The sequence below is a fragment of the Apus apus genome, chromosome 25 (assembly GCF_020740795.1).
Source record: "Apus apus isolate bApuApu2 chromosome 25, bApuApu2.pri.cur, whole genome shotgun sequence".
NCBI classification, from domain to species: Eukaryota; Metazoa; Chordata; class Aves; order Apodiformes; family Apodidae; genus Apus; species Apus apus.
This window is the reverse complement of record NC_067306.1, coordinates 6,185,084-6,202,592: the sequence shown is the minus strand read 5'-3', so window position 1 is coordinate 6,202,592 and position 17,509 is coordinate 6,185,084. Positions and strand designations below refer to the sequence as shown.

Below are 17,509 nucleotides of genomic sequence, written 5' to 3'. Positions count from 1 at the left end.
TCCCTCTGGTCTGGTGAGACCTCACCTGGAATACTAGGTATGGCTCTGGAGCCCTCAGCACAGGAAAGACATGGAGCTGTTGGAAGGGGTCCAGAGGAGGACCACAAAGATGATCAAAGGGCTGGAGCAGCTCTGCTATGAAAACAGACTGAGAGAGTTGGGGCTATTCAGACTGTAGAAGAGAAGGCTCCAGGGAGGTGTTATAGTGGCCATCCAATACTGAAAAGGAGTCCACATGAAATGTGGGTAGAAACTTTTCACCAGAGAGGGCAGTGATAGGACAAGGGGAAATCAGGAATAGACCTAATTAAATAGTTAGACACTGGTGTAATGACTCACACAGGAAAAGCTCTGAGAAGAAGCTAGGCTACTAGGCTGATATCCCCTAAAGTAATTGCAAAATGAAAGCCACGTTAATGGCACTAAATTGAGCATTTTCTCTTTCTAAGCATTTAGTGTTGAACCTTTTAGTAACATATACTCTACTTGGAAAAGTAGGTTATATGTGCTTGTAACCAGTATACATTTGTTTGTTTGTGTTTGTTTGTTTGTTTGTTTGTGTGTGTTTTTTGTGTGTTTTTTTTTCTCGCTGCAGATTAGTTGAAGAAAGAGCTCCATACTTGAAACCTCACAAAACAAGATGTGATTTTGTCACTTAAAGGTCACTGAGACCTGTGCATAATAAAACCTCCTCAGAAGAGAAGGCATCTCAGGAGGATGAGGAGTGTTCATTGGCTAAAAAGCAATTTCAAGGCATTAGGTGATAGAACAATACCAATTGATAAGATCTGAAAGGTATTTCTAAGGGTTTGAAAACAGAAGTTCTTCCTTCCAGGAATATGTGATTTTCTCAATTTGCATGGTGAGTTGTGGGAGCCCCCCAATATCGGCTCGTGACATCAGTATTTCTCTCTTTCCTTACAGCAATACCATAACAAAGATGATCTGAAGGATGAAATTTGATCCAGCTCCCTCAGGGGGATGAAAATATGTCTATCTGTTAAGATATTGTGAATTATCTTCTCTCCAAAACAAGAGGTTTTCTAGCCCTTGAAAACTTGTCTCAGTGTGCTATCGATAAATGTCAATATGGATATTCTATGTTATTACTCCCACAATTGTTTTTATCTGCTCTTATTATTAAGATTTTGTGATAGACTCATCTCAGGATTCTTGTTAACCTTTAGTAATAATTCATACTTCCTTCATTGTAATAGGCATGAATTAAAATATTTCCATTAAGAGTCCAAGGAGTATCCATCTCTACAAGTTGGACATTCAAATCTGAGGAAGTACCTTAAGCTCAGTGTATTGTGAGTGCCGAGAGGAAGAGGTCCAGAAGGCAATTTTCAGATGTATCTTCACTACTCACTTAAGATGAAGATGAGTTGTCCCTGCCAATGTTTATTGTTATCAACTAAGTAGAAAAATCTCCTATGACAAGCTCAAAACTTGCACTTATTTTAGGCATTTAGCAGCGTAAATGCCTGATTTGGTTACCTACATACAGGTGTCTAGTTCAGTTTGAAATGTCTCAAGGTTACCGGACCAGCCTCCCACTGTGTTCTCCAGTGGCAATGGTCCTCCCCAGAGTCTGCAACTCCTCTGTAGATGTCTTAAATATCTAGGAATTAAAGTGGATCCCTCTATGTTTAAAAGTTGCCAGAATAACTCAGTGATATTTTCATGAGTTAAAATGTTCTCTCTCAACTCTAGGTTGCAGAAAACTATAAATACATGTCCAACCTGCCAGCACGAAATCGATGTCATGGATAGTCAGTACTACCTAAGGTGTTATCAGACTTTTATTTTCATCTCTGTCTTTTTTTTTTTTTTTTTTTTTCTGTTCTGGGACTGTTATAGACAATCCAGGAACCCAGTTATGTAATCTACCTTAACGTGAGCTGAACCATGTCCTACACATACCTTCTATATCAAAAAAGGGTTTCTAGATGATTTGGTCATGTAGCCCTTTACCAGGAAAGATGTTAGAGATGGCTGAGCCAACTCACTGTTTCTGGAGACAGACTCCTCTGTTATTTGAATCACACTTCCGCAAATCCAGCGGCTAATCACAGGATCATAGAATGAACCAGTTCATTTTATTAGGGAACAAATTCCTCTCTGAAAGTGCTGGGTACAAGTTCTATGATAACCTGCTTGGATTTAGCACCTTATTTTTAGCAAGGTAGAGATATGTAGGATGAATTTAACTAAGAATATGACACCAGGGGCTGGGAATACTGTTGGGAGGTTTAGTTAAACCTTGGCAGTGGACATATTCACAAAGGCTATGTTCAATCAAGTGATGCTCCTTTTCTGAGCTCCCATTGGGTATGCCCCTGCTTACATGCTATATCAGAGCCACCCACAGTAAAGCTCCAGTCCTTCAACTCCCTGCCTCCCTGTGTCCCACTTAATTTTAACTGTGTCTTTAGGCTCTGAAGATCAGACACAGGAGAAGAAGGAAGGATCACTGCTTCATACTCAAGAGCTTCTTCTAAGTGTGAATTCATTTACCGTTACATGCTCAGCATTGAGTGTTGCTCAGAAAGCCAGTGTAGACTTCATCTTAGAAACCAGTGGGGAGGAGTAGAATGTGATTCAAAGGGGAGGTCTTCTTGAGCCTTGATGGTTGGAAGAACAACCAGTAAAAAGGAAACACTGTCTGATTTCAGGAATAAGGTTTTGGAGAGTCTCGTTCATTATTTTTTGGTTTTTGAGTGCTTTCCTAAAAACATTTTTATCTGTTTGAAGATAAGCTACAGATGGAGAATAAAACAACAGTGATGGAATTCATCCTTTTGGGTGTTACTGATGAACAATTCCAGTATGTGCTCTTACCATCCTGTTCATCACCTACATCTTGACATTAGCAGGTAACATTCTCATAATCACCATCACCCTGATAAACCATCATCTTCAGGCTCCCATGTACTTCTTCCTCAGGAACTTCTCCATTTTAGAGATTGGCTTTACCACCACTGTCATCCCCAAAGCACTGGCTAACCTGGCATTAAGGAAAAACACTACTTCTTTAAGGGGTTGCCTCACTCAAACTTTACTTCATGCTAGGTACCACTGACTCTCTCCTATAAGCTGTAATGTCCTTTGACAGATATGTGGCCATCTGCAAACTGCTACACTATGTGGCCATTATGAATTCACAAGTCTGCAGCCTGTTGGTGATTACTGCCTGGATTGGTGGGGCTGTTGTTATTCTTTCCCCATCAGTGGTGCATTTCCAGATGCCATTCTGTGGTTCAAATACCATCAATCATTTTTTTGATGATGGCACAACAATGATTCCGCTCAAATGTGGAAATAACAAGGTCCTGGAGTGCATCAGTTTAATCTCAGCAGTGTCCTCCCTAGTGGGTAGCCTAGCTATTACAGCTGTCCCCTACATCAATATCATAACTGCTGTGGCCAAAATCCCCTCTGTGGCTGGCAGATGGAAAGCCTTTTCCACCTGTGCTGCTCACCTCACTTTGCTGTCTATCACATACAGCAGCTGCATCTTCAGGTACCTCACGCCCAGCCAGACCAACAGTTTTTGTTCTCTGATGAAGGAAGTAGTGTCAAGTTTGTAGCATTTGTAGGTTTTAGAAATTCATGTCATGCTTGCTGCAACCATCTCATTTAAGCTTTAGGAAACTTGGGCAGGACTAATCTTACCTAACATCAGTGACTGGATTCAGCACCTGATTTGGATCTATGTATAAGCATCTAAAAACAGGCATTAGGATATGTCTAAGGATGGATGGAAAGACAACAGGAGCAATTAGAAGGCATTGCAGACAGCAGAAGGGGTGCAATGTGTATATAGCTTGACCTGAGGGCACTGCTGGCAAAACAGCAACACGGGAAATGACAGGACACTATTGAAAACAAATGGGGAGTATGAGCTTAACAGTTCTAATCAACCAGGTAGAAATTACCAGAGCAACCATAAAATATCAAAGAAATCTTTAAATGTACAAACCCCAGGCTAATGAATGAGTAAAGGGTATGCAGGTTTGGGCTTTTTATTTAAGGTGGTAGCTAGTGGTAAAGCGGAAGAACTTGGGAGGGAAAAAATAATATCAAGTGAAGCAACTTGTGTGATGGTGGCTGTTCAGGCCAGCTGGCAAAGAATCCTCCTCCTGATCAGTGCAGTTTTAAATAAGAGAAGAAATCTTTTGCTGTCATAGCCATGCTTGCATCTGACACTGTTGCATTAAAGGACAGAGTAATTTGGCAGCAAATAAATCCCCTGGTGTTCCAGCTTGTCCTCAGGTATCAGAGGGGCCAGGGGGCAAACCTCTAAGTTTGTCTGTTGTAGTGTAACTCGATAACTTTGCCTTCCACAAGCAAAAATGTATTCTAAAAGGTGATTGGCAAATTCCATCTCTAAAGGCTATGAGTGGAGTCACCACTTCAATAGGATGCCAAACTGAAAACCACACTGAATGCACAACAGTCTTACACACTACTGTAGAATACACCAGGAGCACACTGAAACATGATTTTGATCACACACGTGCTTGTTCCTATGGACATGAAAGTTGGAGTGTGTTTACCATAATCTGCTCGGCACTCACAATGTGTTTTTGGGCCAACTTCAAATTACATTCCAGCATGGCTCTCCAGTTCAAAATCAAAATTCAACAGCCATTTTTACCAGCTTGGCTTCCTATTAAATGATCTCCTCACATCTATAACACAGGTCCTTACAAAATTAAAAATCCAGAACAACAGCAAGTTCTCTTTAACTTGATTTCTAGAAAGGATGGAGCTAGCGCTGTACATTAATGTATCAGCAATTAAATCGGACTGTTCTGCCTTTCTGTGAGTTACCCACACTGGCTGGCTAGCATGGTTACATGGATGAAGCTGCACCAGGGGAGGTTTAGACTGGATAATAGAAAGAACTTCTTTACTGAAAGAGTGGTTGCTCAGTGAAACAGGCTGCCCAGGGAGATAGTGGAGTCACCATCCCTGGAAGTATTTAGAAGAAAGACTGATGTGGTGCTTAGCTACGTGATTTAAGCACTGAACAGGTAAATCAGGTTTGCCATCCTGTACATGAACGAACACAATATCCTGCTGGAATCAGCTCACTATCACTACCACATTGCAACTGAGCATTTGAATTCTCAACTCAGGCATTTCATCCTCTTCCCAAGATGATTTCACACATAAGCAAATTTGAACATGCTTTTACTGGGGGCCAGAAAGCGGAGCAGGAGGCAGCCCTGCTGGGCAGCAGTGGGAGGAAGGGCACAATAGGAAACTGTGTGTAATTGAGACCTGCATTTTTACTTTGCCATGGAGACAGCCATGAGCACAAAAGCACATCCGATGAGGGCATCTTGGACTCCATTACATCTGTCTCTGGAAGCCTCTCAGCATCAGTGGATGTTTGATGCATTGTGAAAATGGGGCACTGAGCTTTTCAGTCAGAGGAGGGAGAGAGAAGTAGCTCTTGGAGCACAAACTTCCTCAATTCTTCACGCATCCAGGGCTCAAAATAGGAGACTGTGGTCAATACTTTAGGGAAGATGCAGTATTTGAGTCCATACAAAACAATGCCATGAGCCTTCCCATTGCAGACTAATGGGCCACGAGAATCACCCTCTGAGGGGAAAGAAGAGGTCAGACATGTCAAGAGCACAGCTCCTCCTGCCCTAAGGAAGAAACTGGCCCTCTTGTATCCCACCAAATGAAGAACCTGCCCTTTCCCCAACTCCCTCCAGGCCTACCTCCACAGGGCTCGTAGCTGCCTTACTACTCCTCTAAGCCAATCCATGAAGCAATGCAGGGGTAGGTCCAAAAACTACCCTAACAACCCTGGAAAGAAGATTCTAGTCCTACTTTAGACATGTGGGAATATTCCAGACATCCTACTGTGTCAGGAGTGTATGAGAAAGGATCTGCAGCCTGCTGCAGCAGCGGTTAGGCTGGGTAGAATAACTTCAGGTATGTAAAAAGGCCACACTATACTGAAAGCTCAGGGAGTGCATCAGCTTCAGACTCCCTGAGAGGAAACTCTGAACATCATCCAGAAGAACAGAGTTCATTTAAATCCCTTTTATCACCCAGCTGAGAACCAACCTTACTCCCTAGTCCCAACCCCACCCCAAGCTTGGAGCCCAGAGTAAACACTTACATGGAAAGTTGATTTTTTTGCCATCCTTATCACCAATGCAGATCATAGACCGATACAGACAGAGCTCTTTGAAAGACTTCTCACACACTTTGTTACGCTGAACTTTCAGGTCCACCTTCATCAGCACACTAGTATTTGCCCCGGTCATCCATGTGCCACCCCACCCAGCCACTGTGCAGATGGTTCCTGGTTTCACACGCTCACACTGGGCAAGAGGATATAACTCACTTCTTCAGAGAGCCTGGCCTTTGGCTCCAGCTGCCAACCACAGAGAACATGTGGTTAGAGCAGATAAAGGAATGGGAACAAGCTCAAGGGTCTGGGGAAGTGAGCAGGGGGAGATGCCTGAAGCAGCAAGGCTGTGTGAAGGCAGACCTTCAGCAGCATGAGGTCATTTTTAAGGGTATCTTCTGAGTATTTGAGGTGGATAACCCAGTGGCCAATGTGGAAAATCTGCTGGCTCAACTCTTTCTTCCAGATATTGTGGGCTCCCAGGGCCACGGTGATGCTCACCTTCCTCCCAGGAAACACCAACATGTTCCTGCTGCATTGCCCACAGTGACACAGCCCTTGTGGAAGCTGGTTTGAGGGAGCTGTTGGTGGGATATGCCTCCTCAGAGTTTAGTTCTCAGCAATTTGCCTTCTGTAGCCTGGATTCCTTCCACAATTCAGCTGAGGGTCCCTTACCCCATGCTGATGTAGGGCTGGGGTGTCCCATTCCGAAGACAAAAGGGAAGGAGGGATTCGGAGACACCATACTCTCTTTTCAAGCAGCAGCTCTGACCTGAGGTAAGAACCATCAGGATAAGGACACCGCTGCTGAGGAGTCCTGTCCTGCTCACACAGCCCTGGCAGACTATTTCTGCAACACCCAGGGGATGGTTCGGCTCACAGTGAGCCCTGCCGTGCCTGAAGAGACACAGAGTGCTCTTCCACTCCAGACCAGGACTGTGGCTCTTCCTGACTGTGTGAGACTTGAAAAAAGGCACACATGGAAAAAAGACTGAGCCTTATTTTTTGCCAGGCACACAGTGAGCTGCTGAGACCACTGCATCTGAGCAAAGCAGGAATCCTCCACGTGCAAATCTAGCTGACTCGCTTACAATAAATGAGCCATGTAAGGCCTGGAGTGTGGCTTAGCTTCAGACGCACCAATGATCTTTCCTGGAAGAGAAATGAGAAGTGTTAAGATCATTACGACTCTTTCCCATCAAGTTCAGAGGTGGGTGAGGGGAGAGGGTCACCTGCTGACCTTGTAGCCCAACGGCAGCAATAACTCTCCTTCCTTGGGCAGTCCAAAGGATTGCTTATGGACAATGGAGAGGAAAACAAGCAACATCTCCTGGGCATGACTGAACTGACTCTGGATGTCTAAAATGCTGTCACCAGAACCTGTAACATGTCACTGGTTTCGGGCACATCTGAGCTGAGAGTTACGAGTAGAGAGCAGAGATATGAGAAATCCTTTGGACTGCCCAACTACAACCACAATAGGGTGACTGTCACCCCACAGCAGAATTCTAAAATGAGACAAACTATCATCACAACCAAGCATTGTTGTTGTTGCCTGCAAAGGGAGATCTTCAGGAGTTATGTGTATTTGCTCACACTGCCAGATTGGAGGACAAGAAAAGTCAGTGTGACAAAAATACAGTAAAGACATTGATACTAGCAGGAGAACAGAGAAGGCTAAGGCTAGCATACCTCCAAGAGAAAATACACCAAAGAAAATAAAAAGAATGATACTACAGCTGATCCTACCTTACAGCAGAGAGATAGGAGCAGTTATAAATTAAACATTTGACTAAACCATGGCACTTTCATATGCTGCCTCTACAATCAAAATTTCCTCCAGAGTTTCACGGAACAGTGAAACTGTCTCTACAATATCTGCAACTTGCACTTTCTGTCTCAGAACAATCAGGATGCAATTCAGATCAGGTCAGGACAGAAGCAGGTTATTGCTACAACTGTAGGGGAGAGCAGAGAGCAGCAGTGACAGACTCTGCTTATGTGAACAGCCCAAACAGGGCTGTTACAGAGTTCATACACCTTTGGATTATAAATGTCATTCTTAATCAAGCCATGTCAGATAATCAAGACATGGTAAATCACAACAGAGAGAGGATTACTTCAGACAAGGAGTGTCTAGACACTCCATCCTTCCACAAACAATTAATTCCTTCAGCAGCTTGGTCCTGACTCAGTGAGGCTATCAGGTCATGGTGCAGATACCTCCTAAATAGAGAAGTCTTCAAATCCCTGCCTATGAGGTATTAGCTATTTTACTTCTACACTGGGGGGAAAAGACAGCACAAGGAAAAAGTTTCCACAGCTTTCAAGCTAGCTTGCCTGCAGCAGAAGAGATGGATTTTGGATAGCATTTTGTTAGCAAAAGCCTAAGGACTTTCACTCATCCGTCCAAAAAGAAAGCTCATGCAACAAATAATACTTGAGCACTCCTTCCAGGTTTTTAGGTGGAGTAATAGACATTGATTTCTTCTCCAAAGGCCTTGTGAACAACAGAATAAGTTACGTGGTTTGTGGTTCGGTTTGTTGTTGGTTTTGTTTTTTTTTTGTGTGTGCTTTTTTGTTTGTTTGTTTGTTTGTGTTTTTTTGGGGGGGGGTTGTTAAGGGTTTTGTGTGTGTGTGTGTTGGGTTTTTTTGTTGGGTTTTTTGTGTCTTTTTTTCTTTTTCAGCTGTCAAATTGGTTGATTCCATCACGAGGAATTTAAAGTATATTAGATACTAAATTTCAGGTTCGTTCTAGACAGAGAACAACAATGCAGGACAGAGAAAAAGACTAAGGAGATGGTTAGGGGACCAAAAGGAAGTGGTGATGCAGAAAAATGGGCAGAAGATATCTGTGAAGGTTGCTAGCATTTGGGGAAAGAAGCAAAGGACGTGGCTGTGGAACCCATTCCCACACAGGCCTTTTTTCCCAAGCCGGACAAGAGAGGGGACACAGGCAAATTGTTATTCCCAGAGATGCCACAAAAAAGGGAAATCGACCAAGAGGAAAAGGTCCCAGTTCCCTTATGTGTATTGCAAAGAAACCCTGGGGGAATATGCATGCTCAGGTCCCAATTTCCATGGCAGTTTGCATAGAAGTGTGGGCAGGGAGGGCAGTCCTTCGAAGGGGTCTGCTCTGAGGTCATCTGCTCTGGCCAAGAGTGCTCACCCTAACTGAACCACAGGGCAGAATGGTGGGCACTCAGCAGAGAGCCAAGGCTGCAGCTCTGGCTGGGGGGGTCTGCACCATTTACCCCAGTGGTGACTGGTGCCTCCACCCAGATGGAGAGGCTGAAGAGAGAGGTTGCTTTACAGACTTCAGGCTATGAGAAGTGCCTAGACCTCTTGCATGGGGCAGGGATAGGTGGGAAACCTGCGTAGCTGACCTGCAGGGAAGTGAAAAGGTTGTGTGACATCAGGGAGGCAGAAAAGGCAATAGAGAGCTGGATCCAGGCCCAAAATGCAGTGAAGCAGTGTGTGGCCACACAGCCATAAACTACCCCACCAGTACACACACAGAAAGGAGGTAAGTAAATAATGAAGAGGAAGAAAATATTTCAAAGGCAAAAACCAGCAGGAAGAAGAGGCTTCTCTCAAAGCCCAAGGTGCGCCTGCAGAACCACTCTACAGTTCTGCAGACTGATGAAGAAAACCATGCAGCACCAGGTGAGATGCTGGAGACGAGTAAGGCAGCCCAGTCAGCTCACCATAACAACCAGTGCAAACAAGAAGTGATGGGTGATAGTAGTGGGAGACTGTCTTCTGAGAGGTACAGAGGAGTGCAGACAGTATTTTCATCAATCCAACCAATCAAGGGAAGGGGCTTGAAAGGGCAAATCTTATTGGGAAACTCAATAAAGGGTCACATGAGTGGTGCCACAGCCAGGGCTTTGGCTACTTAGATCATGGAAACCTGGTCTCCTAGGGGCTGATGGAGTTAATCTCTAAGAGGAAGGGCAGAGCATCTTTGGCCATAGGATTGCCAATTTAGTAAAGAGGGCTTTAAACTAAAGTTGTTGGGGGAGGGAATCCTCAATCCATCCCACTGCCAACACTTTGTGGCCACTGCCACTAATAGATATGCTGGGCCTGGAGAAACAAACAAGAGGAGTTAAATGTGTGCAAGCCTGCAGGGCTATGATGTTAGTGGCATCACTAAGATGTGGTGGGATGACACCTATGACTGGAGCATGGGTACAAGCCCTTTAGGAGGGACAGGCAGGGGAGAAGAGGAGGGGGTTTTGCCCTCTATGTCAATGACCTGCTGCAGTCCATGGAGCTCCACCTGGGGATGAATGAGGAGCTGAGCAAGAGCTTATGGGTCAGGGTTAAAGGTAAGACAGGGACACGTGATATCATAGTGGGGGTCTGCTACAGGACACTGGATTAGAAAGATGGAGCAGATGAGGCCCTCTGTGGGGAGATAGGAGCACCTTCACACTTACAGGAGGATTTCAACCATCCCAGTATCTGTTGGAAGGACAACACAGCAAGGCATCAGCAATTCAGGAAGTTCCTGGAATGCACTGACAACAATTTCCTCCTCCAAGTGGTAGAGGAACCAACGAGAAAAGGTGCTGTGCTGGACTGTGTTCCCAACAACAAGGATGGGCTAGTGGGTAACATGAAGCAACAGTGCAGCCTTGACTGCATCTTTTGTAGAGGTTTTCTTGGAAAAAATACCATCTGGCATTTGACATCTCTCAGAAAACATGGCCCTTTACATGAAACAACCTGTCTTCTTGTTCTCTTCTACAGTGTGAACAGGGACCAGTGCATGGTCTTTATAAGCAGCAGAGCTTGACGGTATCTACAGACTTGTGGAAGCTCGTTCAGACATGGGAGTAGAATTTAATTCTAGTGCCGAGTTTATGGCAATTAGAGGCATTGCGAACTGGTAAAAATCAGGGCAAAAAATAAACCCCCTAGAAACTCCACGGTGTTTTGTTGGCCACAGGCTCCGGTGCAGCCACAGGAGGGTCCCAGCCCAGAGCTCTCCCTGATGCTGAATCGTGAGGAGGCCGAGTCTCACACACCCACAGGGAGGCACTCGCAGCTCGCAGAGCAGGAGCTGCAGCGGCAAAGCGATTACCCTGGGCTGCTTCTCCTGTGAACATGCCGGCTCTAGCTGTCCTGGGCCTAGGTCTCTTTTTTAACGTGAGTGAAGAGCTCAGTGTCCATTCACAGTCACTGCACCGAGTCCCCTCCTGCTCCACATCAATACAAAGCTGGTACCAGTGTAAAAAAAAACACTTAATGCCTGGGGCTGGAGGGTGTGTCAGAGCTGGCATGAATTCTCTGTTCTACCACCATAGAGATAGAGAACGTCCTTTGAGAGAGTAAAGACCCTGCTGCATCCTACCTCTCTGCTCAGAGCCTAGGAGCCCCAGGTTTCACGCTTCTATGGTTTTATCACTGCAGCGTAGTTGAAAATGATGGTAACAAGATCACTGCCCTGGACTTCAAGAGAGCAGATTTCAGCAGCATCTTCAGGGAACTGCTTGTACCATAGGATAAAATCCTGGAGGGGAGAGAAGCCCAAGAAAGCTGGTCAGTATTCAAGGATCACCTCCTCCAAGCCCAAGAGCAATGCATCCCAACAAAGAGGAAGGCAGACAAGAATGCCAGGAGACCTGCATGGGTGAACAGGGAGCTCCCGGACACACACAAAAAAGGAAAGTTTTCATAGGGTGGTGTCACAGGCTGGTATTGGGGGGCTACCGGCTGTCAGGATGTTTTCGTGACTTCCCCCCCAGTTTGGAGAGGTTTGTGAATGAGAGGTTTGTGGAAATGAGGACAGGTAGCCTAGAGTACAGAGGAGTTGTCCGGGCAGCCAGGGATCAGGTTAGGAAAGCTAAAGCCCCAGTACAATTAAGTCTGGCCAGGGACATCAAGGGTAACAAGAAAAGCTTCTACAGGTACCTTAGTGATAAAAGGGAGACTATGGAAAACGTGGGCCCTCTCCAGAAGGAAACAGGAGACCTGGTCACATGGAACATGGAGAAGGCTGAGGTACTCAATGATTTTTTTGCCTCAGTCTTCAACGGCCACATCACCCAAGTTGCAGAAGGCAAAGGCAGAGACTGTGAGAAGGAAGATCCACCCACTGTAGGGGAAGAGCAGGTTCAAGACCACCTAAAGAACCTGAAAGTGGACAAGTCCACAGGACCTGATGAGATCCATCTGCATCTCCTGAGGGAACTGGTGGATGAAGTTGCAAAGCCACTTTTCATCATATTTGAAACGTCTTGGCAGTCTGGTGAAGTTCCCACTGATGGGAAAATGGGAACGATAACCCTCATTTTTAAAAAGGGAAAAAAGGAAAAACCCAGCAAACTACAGGCCAGTCAGTCTCACCTGTGTGCCCTGCAGGATCATGGAGCAGATCCTCCTGAAGGCTCTGCTAAGGTACATGGAAAATGTGGAGGTGGTTGGTGGCAACCAGCATGGCTTCACCAATGGCAAATTGTGCCTGACAAATTTGGTGGACTTTTACCTGGTTGGTATCACAGCATCAGTGGACAAGGGGAGACAAATGACATGATCTACCTGGACTTGTGCAAAGCATTTGACACTGCCCCACATGACATCAAGGTCTCTAAGTTGGAAAGATATGGATTTTACGGATGGAGAACTCAGTGGATAAGGAACGGGATGGTCACACTCAAAGAGCTGTGGTCAACAGCTTGATATCCAAATGGAGACCAGTGATGAATGGCATTCCTCAAGGGTCAGCACTGGGACTAGTGCTGTTTAAAACCGTTGTTAGTGACATGGACCAAGGAATTGAGTGCACCCTCAGCAAGTTTGCTGATGACAGCAAGCTGTGTGGTGTGGTCAACACCCTGGAAGGAAGGGAGGCTGTCCAGAGGGACCTTGACAGAGGCTGGAGAGGTGGGGCCATGCCAAGCTCATCAAGTTGAACCAGTCCAAGTGCAAGCTCCAGCACCTGGATTGGGGCAATCCCAAGCACAAATACAGGCTGGGGGAAGAATGGATTGAGAATAGCCCAGAAGAGGACTTGGAGGTGTTGGTTAATGAGAAGCTTTACATGAGCCATCAGTGTGCACTCGCAGCCCAGAAATCCAACTGCATCCTGGGCTGTATCAAAATAAGTGTGGCCAGCATGTCATAGGAGGGGATTCTTCCCATCTGCTGAGACCCTACCTGGAGTAGTGTCAAGTTCTGGAGCCCCCAACATAAGGTCACAGAGCTCTTGGAGCAAGTCCAGGGGAGGGCCATGAAAATGATCATAGGGCTGGAGCACCTCTGCTATGAAGACAGGCTGAGAAAATTGGTGTTGCTCAGCCTGGAGAAGACTCCAGGGAGACCTTAGAGCACATTTCAGGAACTGAAGGGGCTCACAAGAAAGCTCGGGATGGACTTTTTATAAAGGGTATGCAGTGCTGGAACAATGCGGGAATCACTTTAAAATGGAAGAGGGGAGAATTAGATTAGACACTATGAAGAAATTCTTTACCATGAGTGTGGTGAGACACTGGAACAGGTTGTCCTGGGAAGCTGTGGATGCCCCATCCTTAGAAGTGTTCAAGGACACATTGGACAGGATCTTGAGCAACCTGGTCTTGTGGGAGGTGTCCCTGCCAATGCAGGGAGGGTGCATCTAGATGATCTTTCATGTCCCAACCCAAACCATTCTATGATCCTATGATTTCTCCATGACTGGTGAGACTTCTAACACATCAAGATTCCAGAGGCTGTAGAAGGAACACAAGTAACCTCCCAGACTGTGTCCTAGCAAAATTATGCTTCTAATCATATCTCCTAGTCACAGAGACTAAGCTTAGAAATGTAGGTCTCTTCTACAAGACTAGACTCCTTCAGGAGGCACTGGTGGCCTGATTAGACAATGGGGGAGAAAGCACACAAGGTAGAAGGGCTAAGGCTTCCAAATATTCAGGCTACAGGATGCACAAATGTACACAAATACCACTTCTTTCAGAAGGCAGGCGGTAGGAAAATGCCCCACCTTAATTTGAGAGTGTGTTCGGGAGTATTTGCTGCCCACATTGAGAGCATCCCTGGTTTGCAAGTGACAGGAAGGCTGGAATTATTTAAACAGCAGGAAGATTTGGGCAGAAAAAACTCTGCTTCTTTGCTTGCTTCTTGTCTCTTGAACAGTCTTTTTTTTCTAGAGCCTAAAAGAAGCAGAGTCATTTTGCTGTCATTTCAGGGTCGTGAGAGTTTTAAATCAAAAACAAGGAAACCAACTGTTTGCCTTTTCCTTGGCCTTGAGGAGGTCAGAATAGCCAGGACCCCACCACCTTCCTGGAAGAATCTGGCAGTGTTGCTGTAGCACAGCCAGCGCAGACACACTCCGCCCTGAGCCGCTCTCCTCCCAATCAGCCGATGCCACCTCAATCACCAGCATCTCCCAGCAGGATCCGCCATTCTCAGCACTGCTGGTTTACCCAAAACAGGCCCTTTTCAGACAGGCAGCTCGCTGCAGCCTCCGGGCCCGGCCCTGCCGCCCGCAGCCCGCACTGACCCGGGAATGCCACCGTCCCCACGGGCTCAGCAGCGCGGCCCCATCCCCGCCCTCGCCACTCCCTCCACCGCACCGCTTTAGGGCGCCCCGACACCGGGGATCGGGATCCCCGGCAGCCTCCGCGGGGCGAGCGCTGGTCCCGGGTGGCGGCCCCGGGTGGCGGCCCCGGGTGGCGGCCCCAGCGCGGCAGCCGCCCCGCCCCCCCCTCCCGCCGCGCGGCTCTCGCGGGCTCTGGAGGCCCCGGACTCAATGAAACCTTCGGCGCGCGCTCCCGAGCACACGTGCCCCGCCCCCCGTCAGACGCACGGCGCATGCGCACGGCGCACGGCGGCGCTTCTCAGTTCTGCCCTTTCGCGGGCAATACAACTGCGCATGTGCAGTGCTCTCTGACCTGCCGGCGGGCAGGCCTGTGCGCCCCGAGTGCCCCGGAAGCGCTCGTCTGGTTGTTTCCGGCCAGCTCAGCCCGGGCGGCAGCATGTCGGGCGCGGTGGGCGCAGGGGCCGCGGGCTCGGTGGGCTCCGTGGTGCGGCGCTTCCTGGTCGAGTACGGCAGCGGCACGCCGAGCCGCCTCAAGGTGCTGGACGCCTACCTGCTGTACGTGATGCTCACCGGGGCGCTCCAGTTCGGCTATTGCCTGGGCGTCGGCACCTTCCCCTTCAACTCCTTCCTCAGCGGCTTCATCTCCGCCGTTGGCAGCTTCATCCTCGGCGGTCAGTGCCCCGTCGCGCCCGCGCCTGTCACCCTGGAATCCCCCTTTCCACCGGGCACTCTCCGTAGCAAAGCCTGGTTCTCCCCCAGCAGCCGCGGAATCCCCAGCAGCTCCCAGAGGCCTCCGGCCATCGGGGAGGTGGCCTAGAAATACCCAGATCTGTTGTAACCACCGGCTTCCCATGGCAGCCAGAGGCGTTCCCCAAAAACTCCAGGGAGTCACTCACAGCAGCCCTCAAGCCTACCTCTCAGCCAGGGAGTTCCCATTAAAATCTCCAACACCCTCCTCATCCCTTTCCCCATAACACCCATTTCTCCTCCACGAACCCCCAAGTTCCTGCCTGTGTTCATCACAGAGCCCAGCTCAGGTTCTGGAACAGGCTGCCAAGGGAAGTGGTTAAATCACCATCCGTGTAGTTATTTAGAAGATGAGCAGTTGTGTTGCTAAGGGATGTGGTTTAGTGGTGGACTTAACAGTGCTGGGTTAACTTTGATCTTAAAGGTTTTTTCTAACCAAAACAGTTCTATGATCAGCCCCACAGAGTCCTTGCTTCTTCCTAGCAGTTGAGGAGCCCTCTTGTATTGATGTCCTTTAGCAACCATAGTATGGTGAAACCCAAACTCTAGCAATGACTGCTTCAGGGTTTTGGTCTCCCATAATATCCCCCAAAGCCACCTTAGAATCATTTAGGTTGGAAAAGATCTGTGCAGCCTTCCCCAGCACACCCAATACAGGAGACAGAAATAACCCTAATTTCTATGCAAGTCCAATTCTGTTATAAGTCTGTTCCCCTCAAGACTTACTTGGCCAGCTCTGGTAGTGTGTGACTCTGTGAGACCTGGTTGCATGGAAGCCCTTTGCTAATTCCCAGCCAGTGTCCTGCTCAGCTTATAATACGGAGTTAACCCTTTCTTGTGGTACTCTGGTGGAAGAGTGACCTGGGGTGGGCTGCCCCAGGAAGACTGCTTCCTGCCATGACTTCATTTTGTGATCCCTAATCTTTCGTTCTTTCTCTGCCATGCAGTTTGCCTCCGGATCCAGATCAACCCCCAGAACAAAGGCGAGTTCCAAGGCATTTCACCGGAGCGAGCATTTGCTGATTTCCTCTTTGCCAACACCATCCTCCATCTTGTTGTCATCAATTTTGTTGGCTGAGCTCTAGAAGAGACAGTGAGGTACTGATTGTTGGCATCACAAAAAGAGTAACCACAGCTCATGTGATTTCATAGTTTTGTGGAGTTGGGAGAGAATTAGACAGCTAGTGAATCAAGGAGTCCTAGTTCCCAGCTCCCTCTTAGCCAAGTACAGTTAAGCTGTTGTCTTCTAGGTGGATACAGGGTTAGCATTTACAGTGCTCTGGTTTTGTGCCTGTAGGGGTTTTTTTACTTTTGTAATTTAAAAGGTAGTTTAACTAGAAGTGTTACAGAAACCTGCCCAGATTTCCCTCTTTTTGAAGGACTTTGGAAGCTGAAACTCCTGGGCTCTATTTCGAGGCCATGGTACAGCTGATTTTCAAGTTAGGAATTTCTCAGCAGATGAGGGGAGAGAGTTTGGGACAGGGAGAGTTTGGTGCTGGGAAGTGGAGGACATGCCCTGTTGCTACAGTTGCAAGGGGCCACAAGATCATTGTAGCTTGTGGGGTGTTTCTTCTCCCTCTGCAGAAACATCACTCACATTGCCTTTCTCTCTTTCCAGGTCTTGGGTTGCTCTTGAGCTCTGATGCCAAAGCCTGGCATTGGGAAGTGCTGTTTGCCAGCAGACTATTGCCTACTTCCCTGGTGGAAGGAGGGGAAGCAGGGCTCAAGATTTTTCACTGCAGACTGTCCTATGGAGGGGTCTGCTGCTTCATTACAGTCACTGTAATCCTTCTGTCAATAAAACAATTTCTAACACTGCAGTCTTTTCACTGTTGGTGACAAATACTGACGTTCTTCTGACACCCAAGTTCTCTCTCATTCACAGCCTCCTGTTTTTATACCCCTCCTTCCCTTTCTACCCAGCAGGCTTTTTTCTGTGCCCCAGTTTTCAAGGGCAGCAGGAAACAAGTTGTCATGGAAACACAAATGTCTTCCACCCTTTTCATCTTCCAGTTTCCTGCCCCTTTATGTTACAGAAATAAGTGTGTTCC

At 47.2% G+C, this 17,509-nt stretch overlaps 1 protein-coding gene and 1 pseudogene across 1 annotated transcript; one reads left to right on the top strand and one right to left on the bottom strand.

The window, feature by feature from the left end:
• Positions 1-5,437: 5,437 nt before the first annotated feature.
• Positions 5,438-14,985, bottom strand: LOC127394289 (mast cell protease 1A-like; annotated as a pseudogene).
• Positions 14,986-15,101: 116 nt separating this feature from the next.
• On the top strand, positions 15,102-17,278 carry DAD1 (defender against cell death 1). The gene is made up of 3 exons (XM_051640544.1): positions 15,102-15,382; positions 16,406-16,556; positions 17,077-17,278. The coding sequence occupies exons 1-2, from the start codon at positions 15,148-15,150 to the stop codon at positions 16,534-16,536; spliced, it is 366 nt and encodes a 121-aa protein (XP_051496504.1). The 5' UTR covers positions 15,102-15,147; the 3' UTR covers positions 16,537-16,556; positions 17,077-17,278.
• Positions 17,279-17,509: the final 231 nt, after the last annotated feature.